Here is a 16,577-nt window from a genome sequence, read left to right on the forward strand (position 1 = left end):
TTTCTCATAGAATTCTTCTCCCTATCTTGCCTTTTTTCCAATTGCATTACATTTTTTGCTCACCAATCTTCATAATTTGCTTACAGAAATCTTTCTTCTTCATGACTTTTTCGAATGTATTCAACCTAACTTGCTACCATTCAAAAAATATAAAAATGCAACCTCACTTGCTAAGAATGCGACCTGTTTCCATCCGACTCAATGGTATCAGGCAAGAACCATCTATCTAGACGTGCCTTTGCTTTCTCTACCTGCATAAAGAAGCAAGATTGAAATGAAAGACTCTACTTCAGACACGAAATGAAGTGCAGTTAAATAAACAAGACTCCCTCTTTCTATTTCTCTGTTCATTGAAAAAAACCTTTGATTTAATTAACACATAATTCAGTGCAAATTATTGTCTCAGATATTTTAGTATCCCTGTCCTAGACAGCCATCTAATGGTTATGTAAATATCCCATGCTGTAATTTGGTCTGGGAATTTTATATGGTTTTACTTCACTAGAAATAGCATACTATATTCAACTGCACTGGAATTTTGGTGGAAGTGATTAATAGAAAATATCACAGTCAAAAGCTCAAAAACTCTGACTTGCAAAGCCGATAAGCTCATGACTAAATAAAGAACTCAAGGGCATTCTTCAATTGAAATCAGTAAATTGCAGATGTCAAATGGGGAGAACACAATTCTGAAACTGATGTGAGACCCAACTCAGATTCACTTTTAGATAATAGGCTTTTCTCTCTTACCTGAAGATCCCAATCTGTTCTCCTAGTTATGCAAATAAGCACAAATGTTTGTGCTGCAATTCCACATATCATGCCAATCCAAATACCCTGAAAAGAAACAAAAAACTGGAATGAGAGAGAGAGAGAGGGTAAATGAACTGTAGGAGAGAGAGAGAGTAAATGAAATGTAGTCTCTTACTCTAACTTGTAGAGAGGTAAGATATCCAAGCAACAGTCCTAGAGGAATCCCTATCACATAGTAGCAACCAATGTTTACATATGCTACAATACTTTGCCAACCAGCCCCCAAAGCTACCCCTGCTCGTTACACGACAAAGACAAGTTTTATTATTGAAAGTGATATTGACAATGCATCAGTTTATAAACCCAGAACCTTCTTTCCTTTGGACCTCTTAACTTGGTTGCTATACTCGGGAGTTAGGAATTGTAAAAACCATTGAAAAAGAAGCTGGAAATAAAGAAGTGGGTGTATGTATTAAAATGAGTGTCAATTAAGCTTCCTTTGTACTAGGATGTTGCCGAGTGAGATGCACGAGACTGAACAATGTATTTTAGCCTACAAGTATACCAATTGAAAAACTGATTTTGAAACAAACAACTATATATATATATATATATATATATATATATATATATATATATATATAGAGGAAATGCTTTGTGTGCAGCTGCACAGATAGCTTATCTGTGCATGGCTGCCACAAACCATGGGGGCCCATCTTTTTGGAGGGATCTAAAGCATTCATTTGGAAGGCCCTTCCATGGTTAGGGTGTGTACCAAAAATCAGCCCTATAGGATCATCCTAACCTTGCCATTTGTGGAGGGCAAAAAGGCAAAAACAGGTTTGTCCATTTTCCCCTTCAACTTTGATTGGGTTAGGATGATCCTATAGGGCTGATTTTTGGTACACCCCCTATCCATGGAAGGGCCTTCCAAATGAATGCTTTGGATCCCTCCAAAAATGTGGGCTTCCCATGGTTTGTGGCAGCCATGCACAGATAGCTTTAAGCTATCTGTGCAGCTGCACACAAACCATTTCCTCATATATATATATATATATATATATATATATATATATATAGGAATACACAATTTTTTTGGTGCGCTTAAGTGGTTATAACGCCTCCCATTCGTTTAAATGTTTGGGTCCCGCTTAAGTGAACTAATGGAAGGCGTTATAACCACTTAAGTGCACCAAAAAAATGGTGCGCTTAAGCGCATCAACACTTTTCTCATATATATATATATATATATATATATATATATATATATGGGGGTGAGGTTTCTGAGCTATAGCTCAGGCTAAGCAAGCCACTATAAATACACCATCTCATGTTGTTTCACTCATCCTACGCATTCATTCTATAGCACCTCACACAGATAGGGTCTTCCTAACAAGCCATCCCCATACCATAATCCTAACCATTCAATCTATAGGAGCCTAATTTATAGCCATCCATTTTAAACCTCCACAAATCATAACACTAACCATAACCCATAATCATAACCATAACCATAACTATAATCCTACCTATAACCTACAGAATGAATGGTTGGATGAGTCAAACAACTATGGGAGATGGTGTATTTAGAGGGCTGCTCAGGCTGCGCGATACCACAGAAACCTTTTCCTGTGTGTGTGTGTGTGTGTGTGTGTGTGTGTGTGTGAGAAATATCTTAGCAGAGCTCACAAACCATAAGGGAGGGAGGGAAAATTATTTGGATGATCCAAAGCATTCATTTGATAGGCCCTCATATTGATAGGGTGTGCCAAAAAAATCAGCTCCATAAGATCATCCTAACCCTTCAAACTGTGGAGGCAAAATATGCACAAATTTGTAAACGTTTATACACGTCCATTTTTAACTCCACAAATCGTAGGGTTAGGATGATCCTATGGAACTGATTTTTTGGGCACACCCTATCTATATGAGGTCCTATCAAATGAATTCTTTGGATCATCCAAACAATGCCACTCCCCCCCCCCCCCCCCTCCATGGTTCTTGAGCTCTCCTCAGATAAGCTTATCTGAGCAACTGCTCACAAACCATGTCCTCTCTCTCTCTCTCTCTCTCTCTCTCTCTATATATATATATATATATATATATATATATATATATAGAACATTTCCTACACACTTGTGTAGGTAAGTTACCTACACACTACCTTAAAATACAGTGGGGGCCCACATTGTTTGGGTGATCCAAACAATTCATTTGAATGATCCTCACATAGATAGGGTGTCCACAAAAAATCAGATCCATAGGATCATCCTAACCATTCAAACTATGGAGGCAAAAAATGGACTAATTTGTGAAGGTTTATACACGTCCATTTTACCTCCACAAATCGTAGGGTTGGGATGATCCTATGGATCTGATTTTTTGTGGACACCCTATCTATGTGAGGACCATTCAAATGAATTGTTTGGATCACCCAAACAATGTGGGCCCCCACTGTATTTTAAGGTAGTGTGTAGGTAACTTACCTACACAAGTGTGTAGGAAATGTTCTCTCATATATATATATATATATATATATTGAAGGTAGACTGTGCATTTTAGTCTATGAGAGAGAGAGAGATCCCTCAGATGAAAATGTTTATGAATGAAGTGCAATACTTAGAAGACTAGATGATGATGTGTCAGAGAGAGGGAGAGAGAGAGAGAGAGAGAGAGAGAGAGAGCTAACCAATAAAAAGGCCCTAGAAAATCAAAGAAAAGATCGAAAAACTATAGGGAGAAGCCATTTAAAAAAAAAAACAAATGAAGTATCTGGTGCACCCTGTTTCATCTTCTTTTGTAGTTCATTTATATAGCAAAGAAAATGTATAGCTTGCCTGAAAGTACTGGTTGAATGCTGTTGAGCAAGACTGAGAATGCTACATAAACCCTGAGGCTTGCCACTTCTTTAGCCACCTCTTCACTGCTGCTGAAAGCATAAGAAATGGCCTTCCCAAAAACCAGAAACAAAACGAAAAACACCACACCAATAGCTAACGAAGTGCTCAACACCACTTTAACTGCAAATTTCGCAGCTTTTGCATCTCCTCTCCCCAATTCGTTTGCCACCCGCACACTATGAAAAATGAGAGGAGCAAATAAACGACGCAAAAAGACCATAAAAAATAAACACATATTATACGAGGAACACAATGGCATATGCACCAAACTTTTGGTGTATACGCCATTCCCCACAATTTGACCCTCCCAAGCAGGGAGTTATTTTTTGAACAGGTGAAGTGCTCTAATACTTGTGGCCAACATCTGAAAAGAATATGCACCTAATTGAGGCAGTAGGGATCAGTTTCATATAGGCACCCAAAAGAGAGAGCTGTTCTACAGGTAGTAAATAAAAGCATACCAAGTTGCTGACAGAAAGCCGAAATGGATCATGAGTTCCCAAGTAGTGATGCTGAGGCTGCCAATATATGCTTAGTTAGTAGTGTTATTAGTTTTTTTACCCATGAAATTGAAGAAAAATATGGTTGAAAAGGGTAAGTCATTCCCTCTTACCAGATAGAGAAAGCAGATAAGGATACCTCTGCATTTTTCATGTACCCCACTACTAAAATCAACACCGAATTGTACCATAGCTCTACGCTGTTACAAACACCCAAAACCATCTTAAACATAAAAATTCTACCAGTCCAAATATATCAACGTATAAACTTGAGTTAGAAACCTCCAATTGTGTTCTTGTCACAGCCTAATATGCATCCATTAGCTAGCTGACTACCCTAACTTAGCAAGATCTTATTTATTGTTTAGATTATAATTGAATGAATCTTTCATACTGTAGCTTAGGAAGCTTTTATTTTTGTCGTAAATATGCTAGAATGACAGGCACCCTTGCAAAAAATGGGGCAAAGGGCGCCCCCATTGGTCAAAATCCATTAGTGACAGTTATGATTGTGATTTTTTGTGCCAACATTAGTGGATTTTGACCAATGGGGGTGCCCTTTCACCCAATTTTTGCAAGTGCGCCTGTCATTTTAGCATTCCTCAATATAAAATGACAGGCGCACTTGCAAAATGTGTAGCGTATTGGGGTTATGGCCTATGGCCATATTTATTCTTTACATTTACTACTTGACCGTACGCTATCTTGGAACTTCCTACATGCATGGAGATTGTCGTGCCCCTTGTCCATTCAATGATGCTACATTTGGACTCACTACGTTGAGACATGGTTCATTGACTACTACATTGGAAGCTTGCTACTTTGAATTTGCTTATTGGAAATTTACTCTCTAAAGTGTTTAAATCATAGTTGTCGGAAACTCCTTGGTGGGTGGGAAACCCGTTTCCCCTAAAATGCGTTTCTCGTGGGTGGGAAACTCGTTTCTCCTAAAACGAGAAAAACACGTTTCGGAAACGTCTCCAAAATATGATACAAAATTGGAGAAATGTTTCTGAAACACATAGGAAACATATGGAAAACTTATGTAAATAATGTGTAAACACGTGATAAATGTATGCAACACTCATAGAAAACAAATATGAAACGTGTAGGAAACATGTATGGAACTTAAAAAATTCATTTTGGAAAAAACACATCATTTCCTAAGACATTTCTCGTACGATTTTCTATTGTTTCTCGTTTCTCGTTTCCCCTATATTTTTTTTCATGCGTTTCCCGTTTCCATTTCACGTTTCGTTTCCCGAATTCTTTTCCCACCCTAGTAACCATGGTTTAAATACTTAGGACTTAGTGTTTTGTTTTGGAATTGTATAAGTTATTTACTTTTATTATGTTTTGAAGGATTTAAAACTCACAAGCGCCCTCGTAGAAATGGTGGAGAAGGGTGCCACCATTGAATCCACACCATAGTTATTGTTAGGCCTAAAATCGGTAACAGATACGGCAGTGACGTAAGAGCTGAGCTGGAGGACCTGAGGAGCTGAAGTGAAGGAACTGAGTCCTGCACAAGAGCGCACGAGGTCAGGAGACCAACCCGGAGTCGTTGCTCCGGACGGGCCCTTCGACACTCAAGTCAGTATGAGCACGAGTCCAAAGCCAAAAATTTAAGAGTGGTGGTTCAGAAGGTATTACCCCTTCCTTTGAGCCTTGAGAGGCCTTTTATAGAGGGAGGCATGGGGTGGTTGAATTACCTACCCCAGGACAGGTGTGGGCCCTTCTGTGGGTTTAGGTTTACCTACTCTCAGGTAATTACCGCCTTACCCCTGGGCCAGTGTTGAATTCGAGGTAAGCCCCTTAAGGGCCAAGTGTCGATAGCTAATTGGTCGCTGCTTTTCATACCCTATCAGTTGCCCCCCAGTTCTCCAAGTCATTGAACAGATTTGGGGAAGTAGGAGGCTATGCCCCGGAGCGACTAGAAAAATGAAGCGAAAGGATCTGTCCGGCCAAGCCATCTGGGCAGCCTGGGACGGGCAGAAACTTGGAGTGAAATCTGTCCGGAAAAGTCATCTGGGCGGCCTGGGACGGGCAGAAACTAGGAGTGAAATCTGTTCGGCCAAATCATCTTGGCGGCCTGGGACGGGCATAAACTTGGGGTGAAATCTGTCCAGATAAACCATCTGGGTGGCCTGGGACGGGCAGAAACTTGGAGTGAAATCTGTCCGGCCAAGTCATCTGGGCGGCCTGGGACGGGCAGAAACTTGGAGTGAAATCTCTCCGGATAAACCATCTGGGGGGCCTGGGACGGGCAAAAACTTGGAGAGAAATCTGTCCGGCCAAGTCATCTGGGCGGCCTGGGAAGGGCAGAAACTTTGAGTGAAATCTGTCAGGCCAAGTCATCTGGGCGGCTTGGGACAGGCATAACCTTGGAGTGAAATCTGTTCGGCCAAGTCATCTGGGCGGCCTGGGACGGGCATAAACTTGGAGTGAAATCTGTCCGACCAAGTCATCTGTCCGGCTTGGCCCGGACAAAATTTTGTCTTTTAGCTGACGCGTCATATTCTGTCCGGCTTGGGCCAGGCAGATTTTTGTCATTTAGCGAATGCATCATATTTTGTCCGGCTTGGGTCGGGCAGATTTTTGTCTTGTAGCGGACGCGTCATATTCTGTTCGGCTTTGGACGGACACATTTTTCTCGTTTAGCGAATGCGTCATATTCTGTCCGGCTTGGGCCGGGCAAATTTTTGTCTTTTAGCGGACGCGTCATATTCTGTCCGGCTTTGGACAGACACATCTTTGTCGTTTAGCGAATGCGTCATATTCTTTCAGGCTTGGGCCGGGCAGATTTTTGTCTTGTAACGGATGCGTCATATTCTGTCCGGCTTTGGACGGACACATTTTATAGACGAGCACAGTTACTTACAAGGTATCCCGTACTCAAGCACTTCGTTGGTCAATCCTTAACCCCTTGGAGATTTTTCCCGCACCCGTATCGTACGCGCGTAGTCTATACGGGCGCATTTACTCATGCCCTCGCCTCGAAGTGTGTGCCCTTCATTAATGAGGAACACATGGCGCTTCCAGGACCGCGAATGCGAACCGCCTCAAGCTTCAAGCATATAAAAGGAGGTTTTCACCTTTCACACTTTCATTTTCACTTTTTACTTTCGCCTCTTTGCTTTCTTTTATCTCTTCTGCTCTACCTGTTCGGTTCGGGTAGCTTGTGGTTGTGGCCATCTGCGAGCTAGGAGTGTTTCTCTTCAGACCGGTAATCTTCTTTCAGCGCGTCTTTATTTCATTCTTTTCCTGTGTCCCTTATGTCCGGTAGTACCTCTAGTTCGGAGTCCGGTTCTGAGTCCGGTTCTAGGTCCTCTTCAGGGGAGTCCGCCTCTTCTAGTAGTTCAGGGTCTAGCTCGTCAGAGAGGACTCAAACTAATCCGACCAGGATTCCCGGCCAGTATATAGCGAGTCTTGATGTTAGCATAGAGGTCGTAGATAGTGGGGACGAGGTGATTTTGGATCTGAATACCACACCACCCCCAACTGATAGTTATTTCCGGGCAGAGGTGAGTGCGGGTAGTGACGCCGCCGAGGCGTCCACCACATTTCTTCCGGGCCAGGCCGTCGAGGTCACTGCTAGGGCTCGGATGGACGCCGATCCCAAATATAATATTCAGGCTCTTTACGAGGAGAACATCCTTGATGAGTCTAGACTAGGGGACATCTATATAGGTATTGTGTTCCCCAAAGGTTCAGGCTGAGGGCTGCGACATAGGAAGACAGGGCTTGCAACGACAGTAGCGACGTCTGTATATATGATGAGTCGTTAAGAGCCGGGCTCAGGTTCCCTTTGCATCCATTCTTTACCGCAGTCCTTCGATATTACGGCATGGCTCCGGCTCAGGTCGCGCCGAACTCATGGATGACGCTGATCGGGTTCATATACCTCGTCCAGGGTCGGCTTCGAAGGACTTGTCCGTACCACTATTTCGGATGTGTGCGCACCTAAAGAGGCATAAGGACGGAGGTTGGATTTACATCAGCCAACGCCCCAAGGTGAAAATGATTACTGGCATTCCATCCTCCATACACCTATGCAAGAACAGGTTCTTTTATGTCGAGGACGTCGAGCCCACTGAGCCCTGGCCAGTTCCTTTGAAGTGGGACACCCCTGACACACTTGTGCTGAGCCGCAAGCCGCTCTTGGAGGGCAAGGATGTGAGAACGTTCGCCCTAGTCTGTGAGGAGTTACACCGAGAGGGCCTCATTCACTGTGCGGACTTCTCTACGGAAGAGGTTCTGGTCGGGCTTGGCATTAGTACTGCGACTCCGGCACGTATGTGGCTAGTCTTGCTCTTGAGCTCCTCTTTTCTCTTCTTTGTCCCTGACCGGTTTTTGTTTGTCCTGTTGAATTTCAGAAATGCAGACGCAGTCCCAGCTGGATAAGGTGAGGCAAGGGGCCTTTGGTAGGGGCCAGGGCCAGCAAGGCCAGAAAAGGAAAGCCCCTGAGATTTCAAGTCCAGCACCTACTAAGGACACACCGCCCCCCAAGGGGAAGCCCACAGTGAAGCTGGTCGGCTCCTTCGGCCGGGGAGCGGGGACTCCCAAGCCAGGGGACGCGGCTGCCGGAGCCCGTCCCACCCCCGCGAGGTCCGGGGACAACGTTTTCCGGCCTAACTGGGCCGTTCAGAAGAGTGACACCGGCCTGAGTGATAGCCGGGTGGCTAGGGAGATCATCACCAAAGGCCAACTGAACCAGGATCAGCTCCAGGTTCTAAACGAGCCTCCAGATGCGGCCGACGAGGCCATCTTCTCCTCGCTTTATCAGATCGGTGTGTATTATCATGACTTCTGCGAGAAGAGTCGGAAGTTCTCTGCCGCGATCACCAAGTCCGAGGAGGAGAACGACAAGCTAATACGTGAGGCAGCCGAGCTCCATAGGTCCATTAAGGAGAGGGACGAGGAGATAAGGAGGCTTAAGTCTGAAAATGCCACCCAGAAGCAGAAGGCCACTGAGGCCCTCGAATCGCAGAGAGGGAGAGCCCGGGAGAGGCAGATAGCGGCCGTGGCAGAGGCCGTGCAGAAGAAGGAGGACGAGCTAATTAGCTTGTCCACGGAATCATACAAGCTGGGGTTCATTGATCTGGTGGGCCTTATTCTTCCTGACCCACCAGTGGCCGACGACGACGAGCAGGACGCCACCGCAGCAGCTGAGGCCCTGGCGCTAGACCCTCCGCGGAACGGTGGTCATGGGGTGTCTTGAATCCCCCCTCCCCCTTGTTTCCTTTTTGGCACCGCTTACAGATTCTTTGTAATAGGCCTTGGAGGCCCCACTTTTTGTAATGGCCCTTAGAGGCCCTACTTTTTGTAATGGCCCTTAGAGGCCCTACTTTTTATGAATAGAAATTACCTTTTGCTGTCCACTGTCTCCGCTCATGTCTGCCTCTGGCTAATATTAATTAACTCAACATTGGGCCAATAATAGTTGTAAAACAGTTTGTTTCCGAACAGAACGGCACTCTAGGCAGGCATTCAAGTTTTCATTGACTCGGGTCTTTTAGAGACGAACCGGTCCTGTTCCTGACCAAGAGTGCGCTCCTAGTCTTTGTGGAGACGAGCCGAGGTGAACCAAGCAGCGAGTACCCAAGTTTTAGCGAACTGGGTTTCTGAGTAGGGTTGGTTTTTCTGTCCGAGCCCATTCTTGACCAGGAGTGCTCTCCCGGTCTTTGTGGAGATGAGCCGAGGCGAACAAAGCAGCGAGTACCCAAGTTTTAGTGAACTGGGTTTCCGAGTATGGTTGGTTTTTCTGTCAGGGCCCGTTCCTGACCAGGAGTGCACTCCCGGTCTTTGTGGAGACGACCTGAGGCGAACCAAGCAGCGAGTACCCAAGTTTTAGCGAACTGGGTTTCCGAGTAAGGCTGGTTTTTTTGTCCGGGCCCGTTCCTGACCAGGAGTGCGCTCCCGGTCTTTGTGGAGACGAGCCGAGGCGAACCAAGCAGGGAGTACCCAAGTTTTAGTGAACTGGGTTTCCGAGTAGGGTTGGTTTTTCTGTCCAGGCCCGTTCCTGACCAGGAGTGCGCTCCCAGTCTTTGTGGAGACGAGCCGAGGCGAACCAAGCAGCGAGTACCCAAGTTTTAGTGAACTGGGTTTCCGAGTAGGGTTGGTTTTTCTGTCCGGACCCGTTCCTGACCAGGAGTGCGCTCCCGGTCTTTGTGGAGACGAGCCGAGGCGAACCAAGCAGCAAGTACCCAAGTTCTAGTGAACTGGGTTTCCGAGGCGGAGTGCTAGGAGATTTACAAAGAAACAGTATCCTTCATCATTCACATTCAAAATTTTACAACGGTATTTGCTCTCACGCCAAGCTGTCAGCTATTGATAGTATTCTCGGAGGTTCCTTGAATTCCAGGCGTGGGGTAGTTGGTGCTCCCCAAGTGTCTCCAGTTTGTAACTGCCCGGGCGAATTGTCTCTTACACTCGGTACGGCCCCTCCCAGGTCGGGGAGAGTTTGCCTACCTATTTCGGTTGGGAGATAGCAGCCTTTCTCAGGACTAGGTCTCCTGCTTGGAATTCTCTTGGGTGTATCTTCAGGTCGTGATAGTGGGATACATTCTGTTTGTAGGTCGCGACCCTGATTCAGGATTCTTCTCGGGCTTCCTCTAGCAAGTAGAGGTTTGCGCGGAGCCCATCTCCATTGGTCTGCTCATTGAAGTTGGTGATTCTGGGAGACGGGACGCCAACATCGACGGGTATTACGGCCTCAGTTCCAAAAGACAAGTTGAATGGCGATTCCCCCGTAGCGGTGCGCGGGGTGGTACGATACGCCCAGAGGAGGTGATAAAGTTCATCTGCCCATCGGCCTGCCTTCTCGTTCAGCCTCTTTTTGATTCCCTAGAGTAGGATTTTGTTCGTTACTTCGGGTTGCCCATTCGTCTAAGGGTGTGCCACTGAAGTGAATCTCTGCTCGATCTTAAAGTCAGAGCAGAATTTCCGAAAGTTCCGGCAGTCGAACTGTCTGCCGTTGTCCGTTATCAAGACGCAGGGTATCCCAAATTTGTAAACGACTGACTTCCAGAAGAAGGTTTGCACGTTTTGCTCTGTGATCTGGGCCAGAGGTTCAGCCTCCATCCACTTGGTAAAATAGTCAATGGCTACCACGACGAACTCACGTCTCCCGGAGGCGGGCGGAAAGGGGCCCAAGATGTCCATCCCCCATACTGCGAAAGGGAGCGGGCTGATGATCGGGGCCATGGACACAGCAGGTTGATGGATGGTGGGAGAGAACTTTTGGCATCTCTCGCACCTTTTGACCAGGTCCAGAGCGTCTTGCCTCAAGGTTGGCCAGTACAGGCCTCTTAGCAGTACTTTGATGGCCAAGGCCTTGCCCCTCAGGTGTTCTCTGCAAATTCCTTCGTGCGTCTCTTGCAGAGTGTATGCGGCGTTGCTTGGCCGGAGGCATTTTAGGTATGAAAGGGTGTACGACCTTTTGTACAGACTCTCACCATCTAAGGAAAATCGGGCTGCTCTCTGTATCACTTTGCGGGCTTCCTTCTTAGCTTCGGGAAGCTTCCCACTACACAGGTACTCAATGATTTCGTCCATCCAGCACGGCTCGTGCTCGACCTGCATCACTTCGACAGCCTCATTTTCGATACGGGATTTCTTTAGAAATTCCATACATATACTCCCAAGAGTGGTGTAACCGGATGCTGCCAGCTTAGACAGCACATCCGCTTTTGTGTTCTCTGTTCTAAGGATTCTGATGACCTCGAAGTTTTTGAACTTGCCGGCCAACTGGCGCACCTTGGAGAGGTACTTGATCATGTGCTCGTCGCGGGCCTCATAGACTCCTTGGATCTGGTTTGCGACCAGCTGGGAGTCGCAATACGCCTTCAGCCTTTGGGCACTGGTCTGGACTGCTAGGTTCATTCCGGCGATGAGAGCCTCGTATTCTGCCTCATTGTTGGACGCACGGAACCCGAACCTCAGCGCATAATCCAGAACAAAGTTATCGAGCCCAGTGAGAACCAAACCGGCTCCACAACCAACCTTGTTTGAAGATCCGTCCACATATACTTCCCAGAGCGGTTCGTTGGAAGATGGATCCTGTTCTGCCGGTACAGGGATGTTTTCCGTTCTCATTGGTCCAGTCTCAGCTTCTGTCCGTTCCCCAGTTGTAGTTGCATTCTCTACAAACGGGGTTTGGACAACTTCGGATTCGATGCTTCGCTGGTGGATGGTGCACTCGGCCACGAAATCTGCCAGCACTTGGGCCTTTATCGCCGGCCTAGGCAGGTACTGGATATCAAATTCGCTCAGCTCCACGGCCCATTTCACAAGTCGCCCTGAGATGTTTGGTCTGTGGAGAACCTGCCTGAGCGGCTGATCTGTCAGGACCTTTATTGTGTGGGCTTGAAAGTACAGCCTCAATTTTCTGGCTGCCATGATCAGGGCGTACGCCAATTTCTCGACCCGCTGGTACCTGATCTCGGCATCATGCAGGACCTTGCTGACATAGTAGATCGGTTTCTGTTGGTTATGCTCTTCTCGAACCAGCACGGCTGCCAATGCCATGGGGCTTACGGACAGGTACAGGAGCAGCTCCTCCCCCGGCTCTGGCTTTGTCAACAGTGGTGGGGAGGACAAGTACTGCTTCAACTCCTCGAACGCGATCTGGCACTCCTCTATCCAGGGTGCTGTCTTAATTCCTTTGACAGCGTTGACGAAAGGCAGGCATCTCTCTGCAGACTTTGAGATGAAGCACCCCAGTGCGGCCACCATACCGGTTAGACGCTATACTTCTCTAATGGTTTTTGGTGGAGTGAGCTCCACCACGGCCTTGATCTTCTCTGGATTGGCCACTATCCCTCTTCGGCTTACCATAAATCCTAAGAATTTTCCCGAGCTGACACCGAAAGTGCACTTGGTGGGGTTGAGCTTCATGTTGTGTTCCCTTAGGACCTAGAACGTCTCTTGCAGGTCAGAGACATGATCTTGTGCGCTTCGGATTTTGACCAACATGTCATCTACATAGACCTCCATGTTGTGGCCGATTTGCTTTTCGAAGAGCTTGTTTACGAGTCTCTGATATGTTGCCCCGGCATTCTTCAGGCCGAAAAGCATGACGCGGTAGCAATACGTCCCCTGGTCTATTATGAAGGAAGTCTTTGGTATATCTGATTCATACATTCTGATCTGGTTGTACCTGGAGAAGGCGTCCATGAAGCTCAGCAGTTCATGACCTGCGATGGCATCTATAAGCTGGTTGATTTTTGGGAGCGGGTAGCTGTCCTTGGGACAAGCTTTGTTCAGGTCGGTAAAATCAACACAGGTCCTCCACTTCCCATTGGCTTTCTTTACCAAGACCATGTTCGCCAGCTAGTCCGGATATTGAATTTCTTGAATGAAGTCAGCTCTCAAGAGCCTCTCCACTTCTTCCTTGATCGTCTGCCTTCTTTCCAGGGCAAAATGTCTTCTTTTTTGTTTCACCGGCCTGCAGGTTGGATCAACACCGAGTCTGTGCGTGCTGACCTTCGGGTCTATGCCGGGCATGTCTGCGGGAGCCCATGCAAAGACGTCTACATTGTCTTGAACAAACTGGGTAAGGCTCTGCCGGGTGCTACTGCCTAGAGAGGAGCCGATTTGAATGACCTTCTCACTATCGCCTTCGCACAGAGGGATGGAGATGAGGTCTTCGGCGGGCTGATTCACCTGGGCTTCATCTCTCAGATCAAGAAGCTCCATCGACAGCGACTCTGAGGCATTCTTGCCTTTGAGTGCCATAGCATAACACTCCCTGGACTATGGTTGATCTCCTCTGACTTCACCCACGCCGTTTGGTGTTATAAACTTCATTTTCTGGTGATATGCTGAGGAGACGGCGCAGATGAGGTTCTGGCCAGGTCGTCCTAAGATAGCGTTGTAGACCAAGGTGGCCCGTACTACCAAGAAGTTGACCATCGCGAAGGCTTGACAGGGCGGCTCCCCGACGAGGACTGGGAGTTCAATCTGTCCTTCTACTTTCACGATCTCTCCTGAGAAACCGAACAGATCGGAGTTCGCCGGCCTTAAGCGGTCGTCTTCTATCATCATTTGCTTAAAAGCATGATAGTACAAGATGTCAGCCGAACTCCCATTGTCGACAAGGATTTTCTTCAACTCCTAGTTTGCGACGAGCATGCTTGGGACCAGTGCGTCGTCGTGAGGTAGTATCAAGTTGTCGAGATCCGCATCTGAAAAGGCGATTTCCTTCTCGGTCTTCATCTTTTTGCTGCATGTGTGCACGACATTGACTCGGTGTGCGTAGGCTTTTCGAGCAGCAGATGATGTGCCCCCGGCTGCCGGTCCGCCCATAATTGTGTTGATGACCCCCTTGGGCTGGGATCGGTGTATCTCCGGCCGTGGACTCCATGGTGGGGGAGATTGATTCCGCGCAGGGGGCGGCTGTGACCGCCGGGGGCTCTGGCCCTGGAGACTCTTCTCCCTGCATTCTCTTCTGTGGCCGTCATTTTTGACATATTTTTTCAAGTATCCCCGACCGATCAGCAGCTCGATTTCTTCCTTGAGCTGCTAGCATTCTTCTGTGTCGTGCCCGTGGTCCCTGTGAAACCTACAATACTTTGACTTGTCCCTCTTGTTTCTCTTGGAGATCATCCTGGTCGGCCACCTTACGAATTCTTCTCCTTTGATCGCGACCAATATGTGTCTCCGGGAGGTGTTGATAGGGGTAAAGTTTTCCTCCCTCCTCTGGGGAGACCTTTCTCTTCTAGGGGCCTTATCATCCCTATGCTGCTTGGTAGGGTTCTTTTCTTCAGAGGTTCTCCTCCGGTTTGAGTCTAAGGCCGCCAGAGTCTGCTCAACGGTTATGAACTCCTCGGCTCCAGCCATCAGATCCGCCAGTGAGCGCGGGTTTTGGCGAGCCACTGATCGGCAGAAATCATTGGATTTGGCCCCTGCGAGAAGTGCGTTCATGGCGGCTGAAGGATCCAAATTTGGAACTTGGAGAGCCTCTCTGTTGAAATGGCTGACGAATGTTTTCAGAGGTTCATTATCCTCCTGCCGCAAGGCCATCAAGGATGTTGTCGTTTTCCTTGGCCTCCGTCTGCTCATAAAATGGCGGACCAGGTCGTCCCCAAAGTCCTCAAAGTTGCTAATGGAGTTCGGCTTGATCCTCGAGTACCAGTCCCGGGCTGCACTGGTCAGTGTGGTCAGGAATGCTCTGCAGAGGAACCCGTCAGAGGAGCCGTGGAGGAGCATCATAGTCCTGAACATCTCTAGGTGGTCCACAGGGTCGGTGGTTCCGTCATATTGTGGAACCGTCGGCATTTTGAACCCCCTGGGTGCTGGCGTGTTCATAACATCGCCTGTAAACGGCGGTCTGCTTGAGAATGCCCTTGCAGCAGGCCGGCCTTGATCCTTTGCCAGCTCTTTCATACGGTGGTCTATCTCTTCTATCCTCCGCAGCATTGGATCAGCCCTCCTGTCTGCTCGGTCCACTGATCTGTTTCTCTCCATAGAGGGACTGGGTGCGGAGTCGGAGTGACTTTCCGAGCCTTTTTTACGATGTCTGGGCCTCTCTAAGGGTGCACGGTCCTCCTGAGCTCGGTGCCTCTACACTGAGCGAGAACGTGACCTGTGGTGGTGGTGAGGTTCCGTGTGGGCATGCCTGTCCTAGAATGATGAACTCTCCTCGTAGAGTGGTGGGTCCGATCTCTACTGAGAGGTGCGGGCTCCCTCCTGTGGGCGTCCGACCTTTCCTGCGCAGGCCTTGAGGCTGCTGGGTGATGCTGGGGAGGCACTTGGATCAGATTCTGGTATTGACCAACAAGAGTGGTCATTTGTTGAAAGAGAGCTTGAACTTGCTCCGGAGTGGGAGCAGGGTTGAGGTGTTCCGAATGAGCCGTGCTCTACTCCGCTATTGCTGAAGGAGCCACTATCTGTGAGGCCACTCGTTCGCTCTGAGTCCTGCGAGGCACTTCAGCTTGGGCTGTCCGAGCAGTCGGTACCCGGGCGCTCCTCCGTCCTGCCATTTTATAAACGGGATTTGAACAGCTTTTAGTTCGTGGTCCCACGGATGGCGCCAATCTGTTAGGCCTAAATTCGGTAACAGATACGGCAGTGACGTAAGAGCTGAGCTGGAGGACCTGAGGAGCTGAAGTGAAGGAACTGAGTCCTGCACAAGAGCGCACGAGGTCAGGAGACCAACCCGGAGTCGTTGCTCCGGATGGGCCCTTCGACACTCAAGTCAGTATGAGCAGGAGTGCAGAGCCAAAAATTTAAGAGTGGTGGTTCAGAAGTTATTACCCCTTGTTTTGAGCCTTGAGAGGCCTTTTATAAAGGGAGGCCTGGGGTGATTGAATTACCTACCCCAGGACAGGTGTCGGCCCTTATGTGGGTTTAGGTTTACCTACTCTCAGGTAATTACCGGATTACCCCTGGCCAGTGCTGAATTCGCGGTGGGCCCCTTAAG

At 47.8% G+C, this 16,577-nt stretch overlaps 1 protein-coding gene across 3 annotated transcripts in view; it reads right to left on the reverse strand.

Moving 5' to 3' along the window:
• Positions 1 to 16,577, reverse strand: part of LOC143858754 (protein DETOXIFICATION 23-like) — a 45,441-nt gene continuing 28,864 nt past the window's right edge. For all 3 annotated transcript variants that reach the window (XM_077369465.1, XM_077369463.1, XM_077369464.1), the window contains exons 3-8: positions 4,267 to 4,353; positions 4,115 to 4,171; positions 3,591 to 3,829; positions 929 to 1,047; positions 751 to 837; positions 1 to 251 (exon numbers count right to left, since the gene is read on the reverse strand). In XM_077369465.1, the coding sequence (XP_077225580.1) occupies positions 171 to 251; positions 751 to 837; positions 929 to 1,047; positions 3,591 to 3,829; positions 4,115 to 4,171; positions 4,267 to 4,353 (670 nt within the window). In that variant the 3' untranslated portion in view covers positions 1 to 170. The remainder of the gene's footprint in view (positions 252 to 750; positions 838 to 928; positions 1,048 to 3,590; positions 3,830 to 4,114; positions 4,172 to 4,266; positions 4,354 to 16,577) is intronic.

The sequence above is a fragment of the Tasmannia lanceolata genome, unplaced genomic scaffold (genome assembly GCF_043159265.1).
Source record: "Tasmannia lanceolata isolate RefF3 unplaced genomic scaffold, GAP_Taslan_0.1 ptg000026l, whole genome shotgun sequence".
In the NCBI taxonomy this organism is placed as follows: Eukaryota; Viridiplantae; Streptophyta; class Magnoliopsida; order Canellales; family Winteraceae; genus Tasmannia; species Tasmannia lanceolata.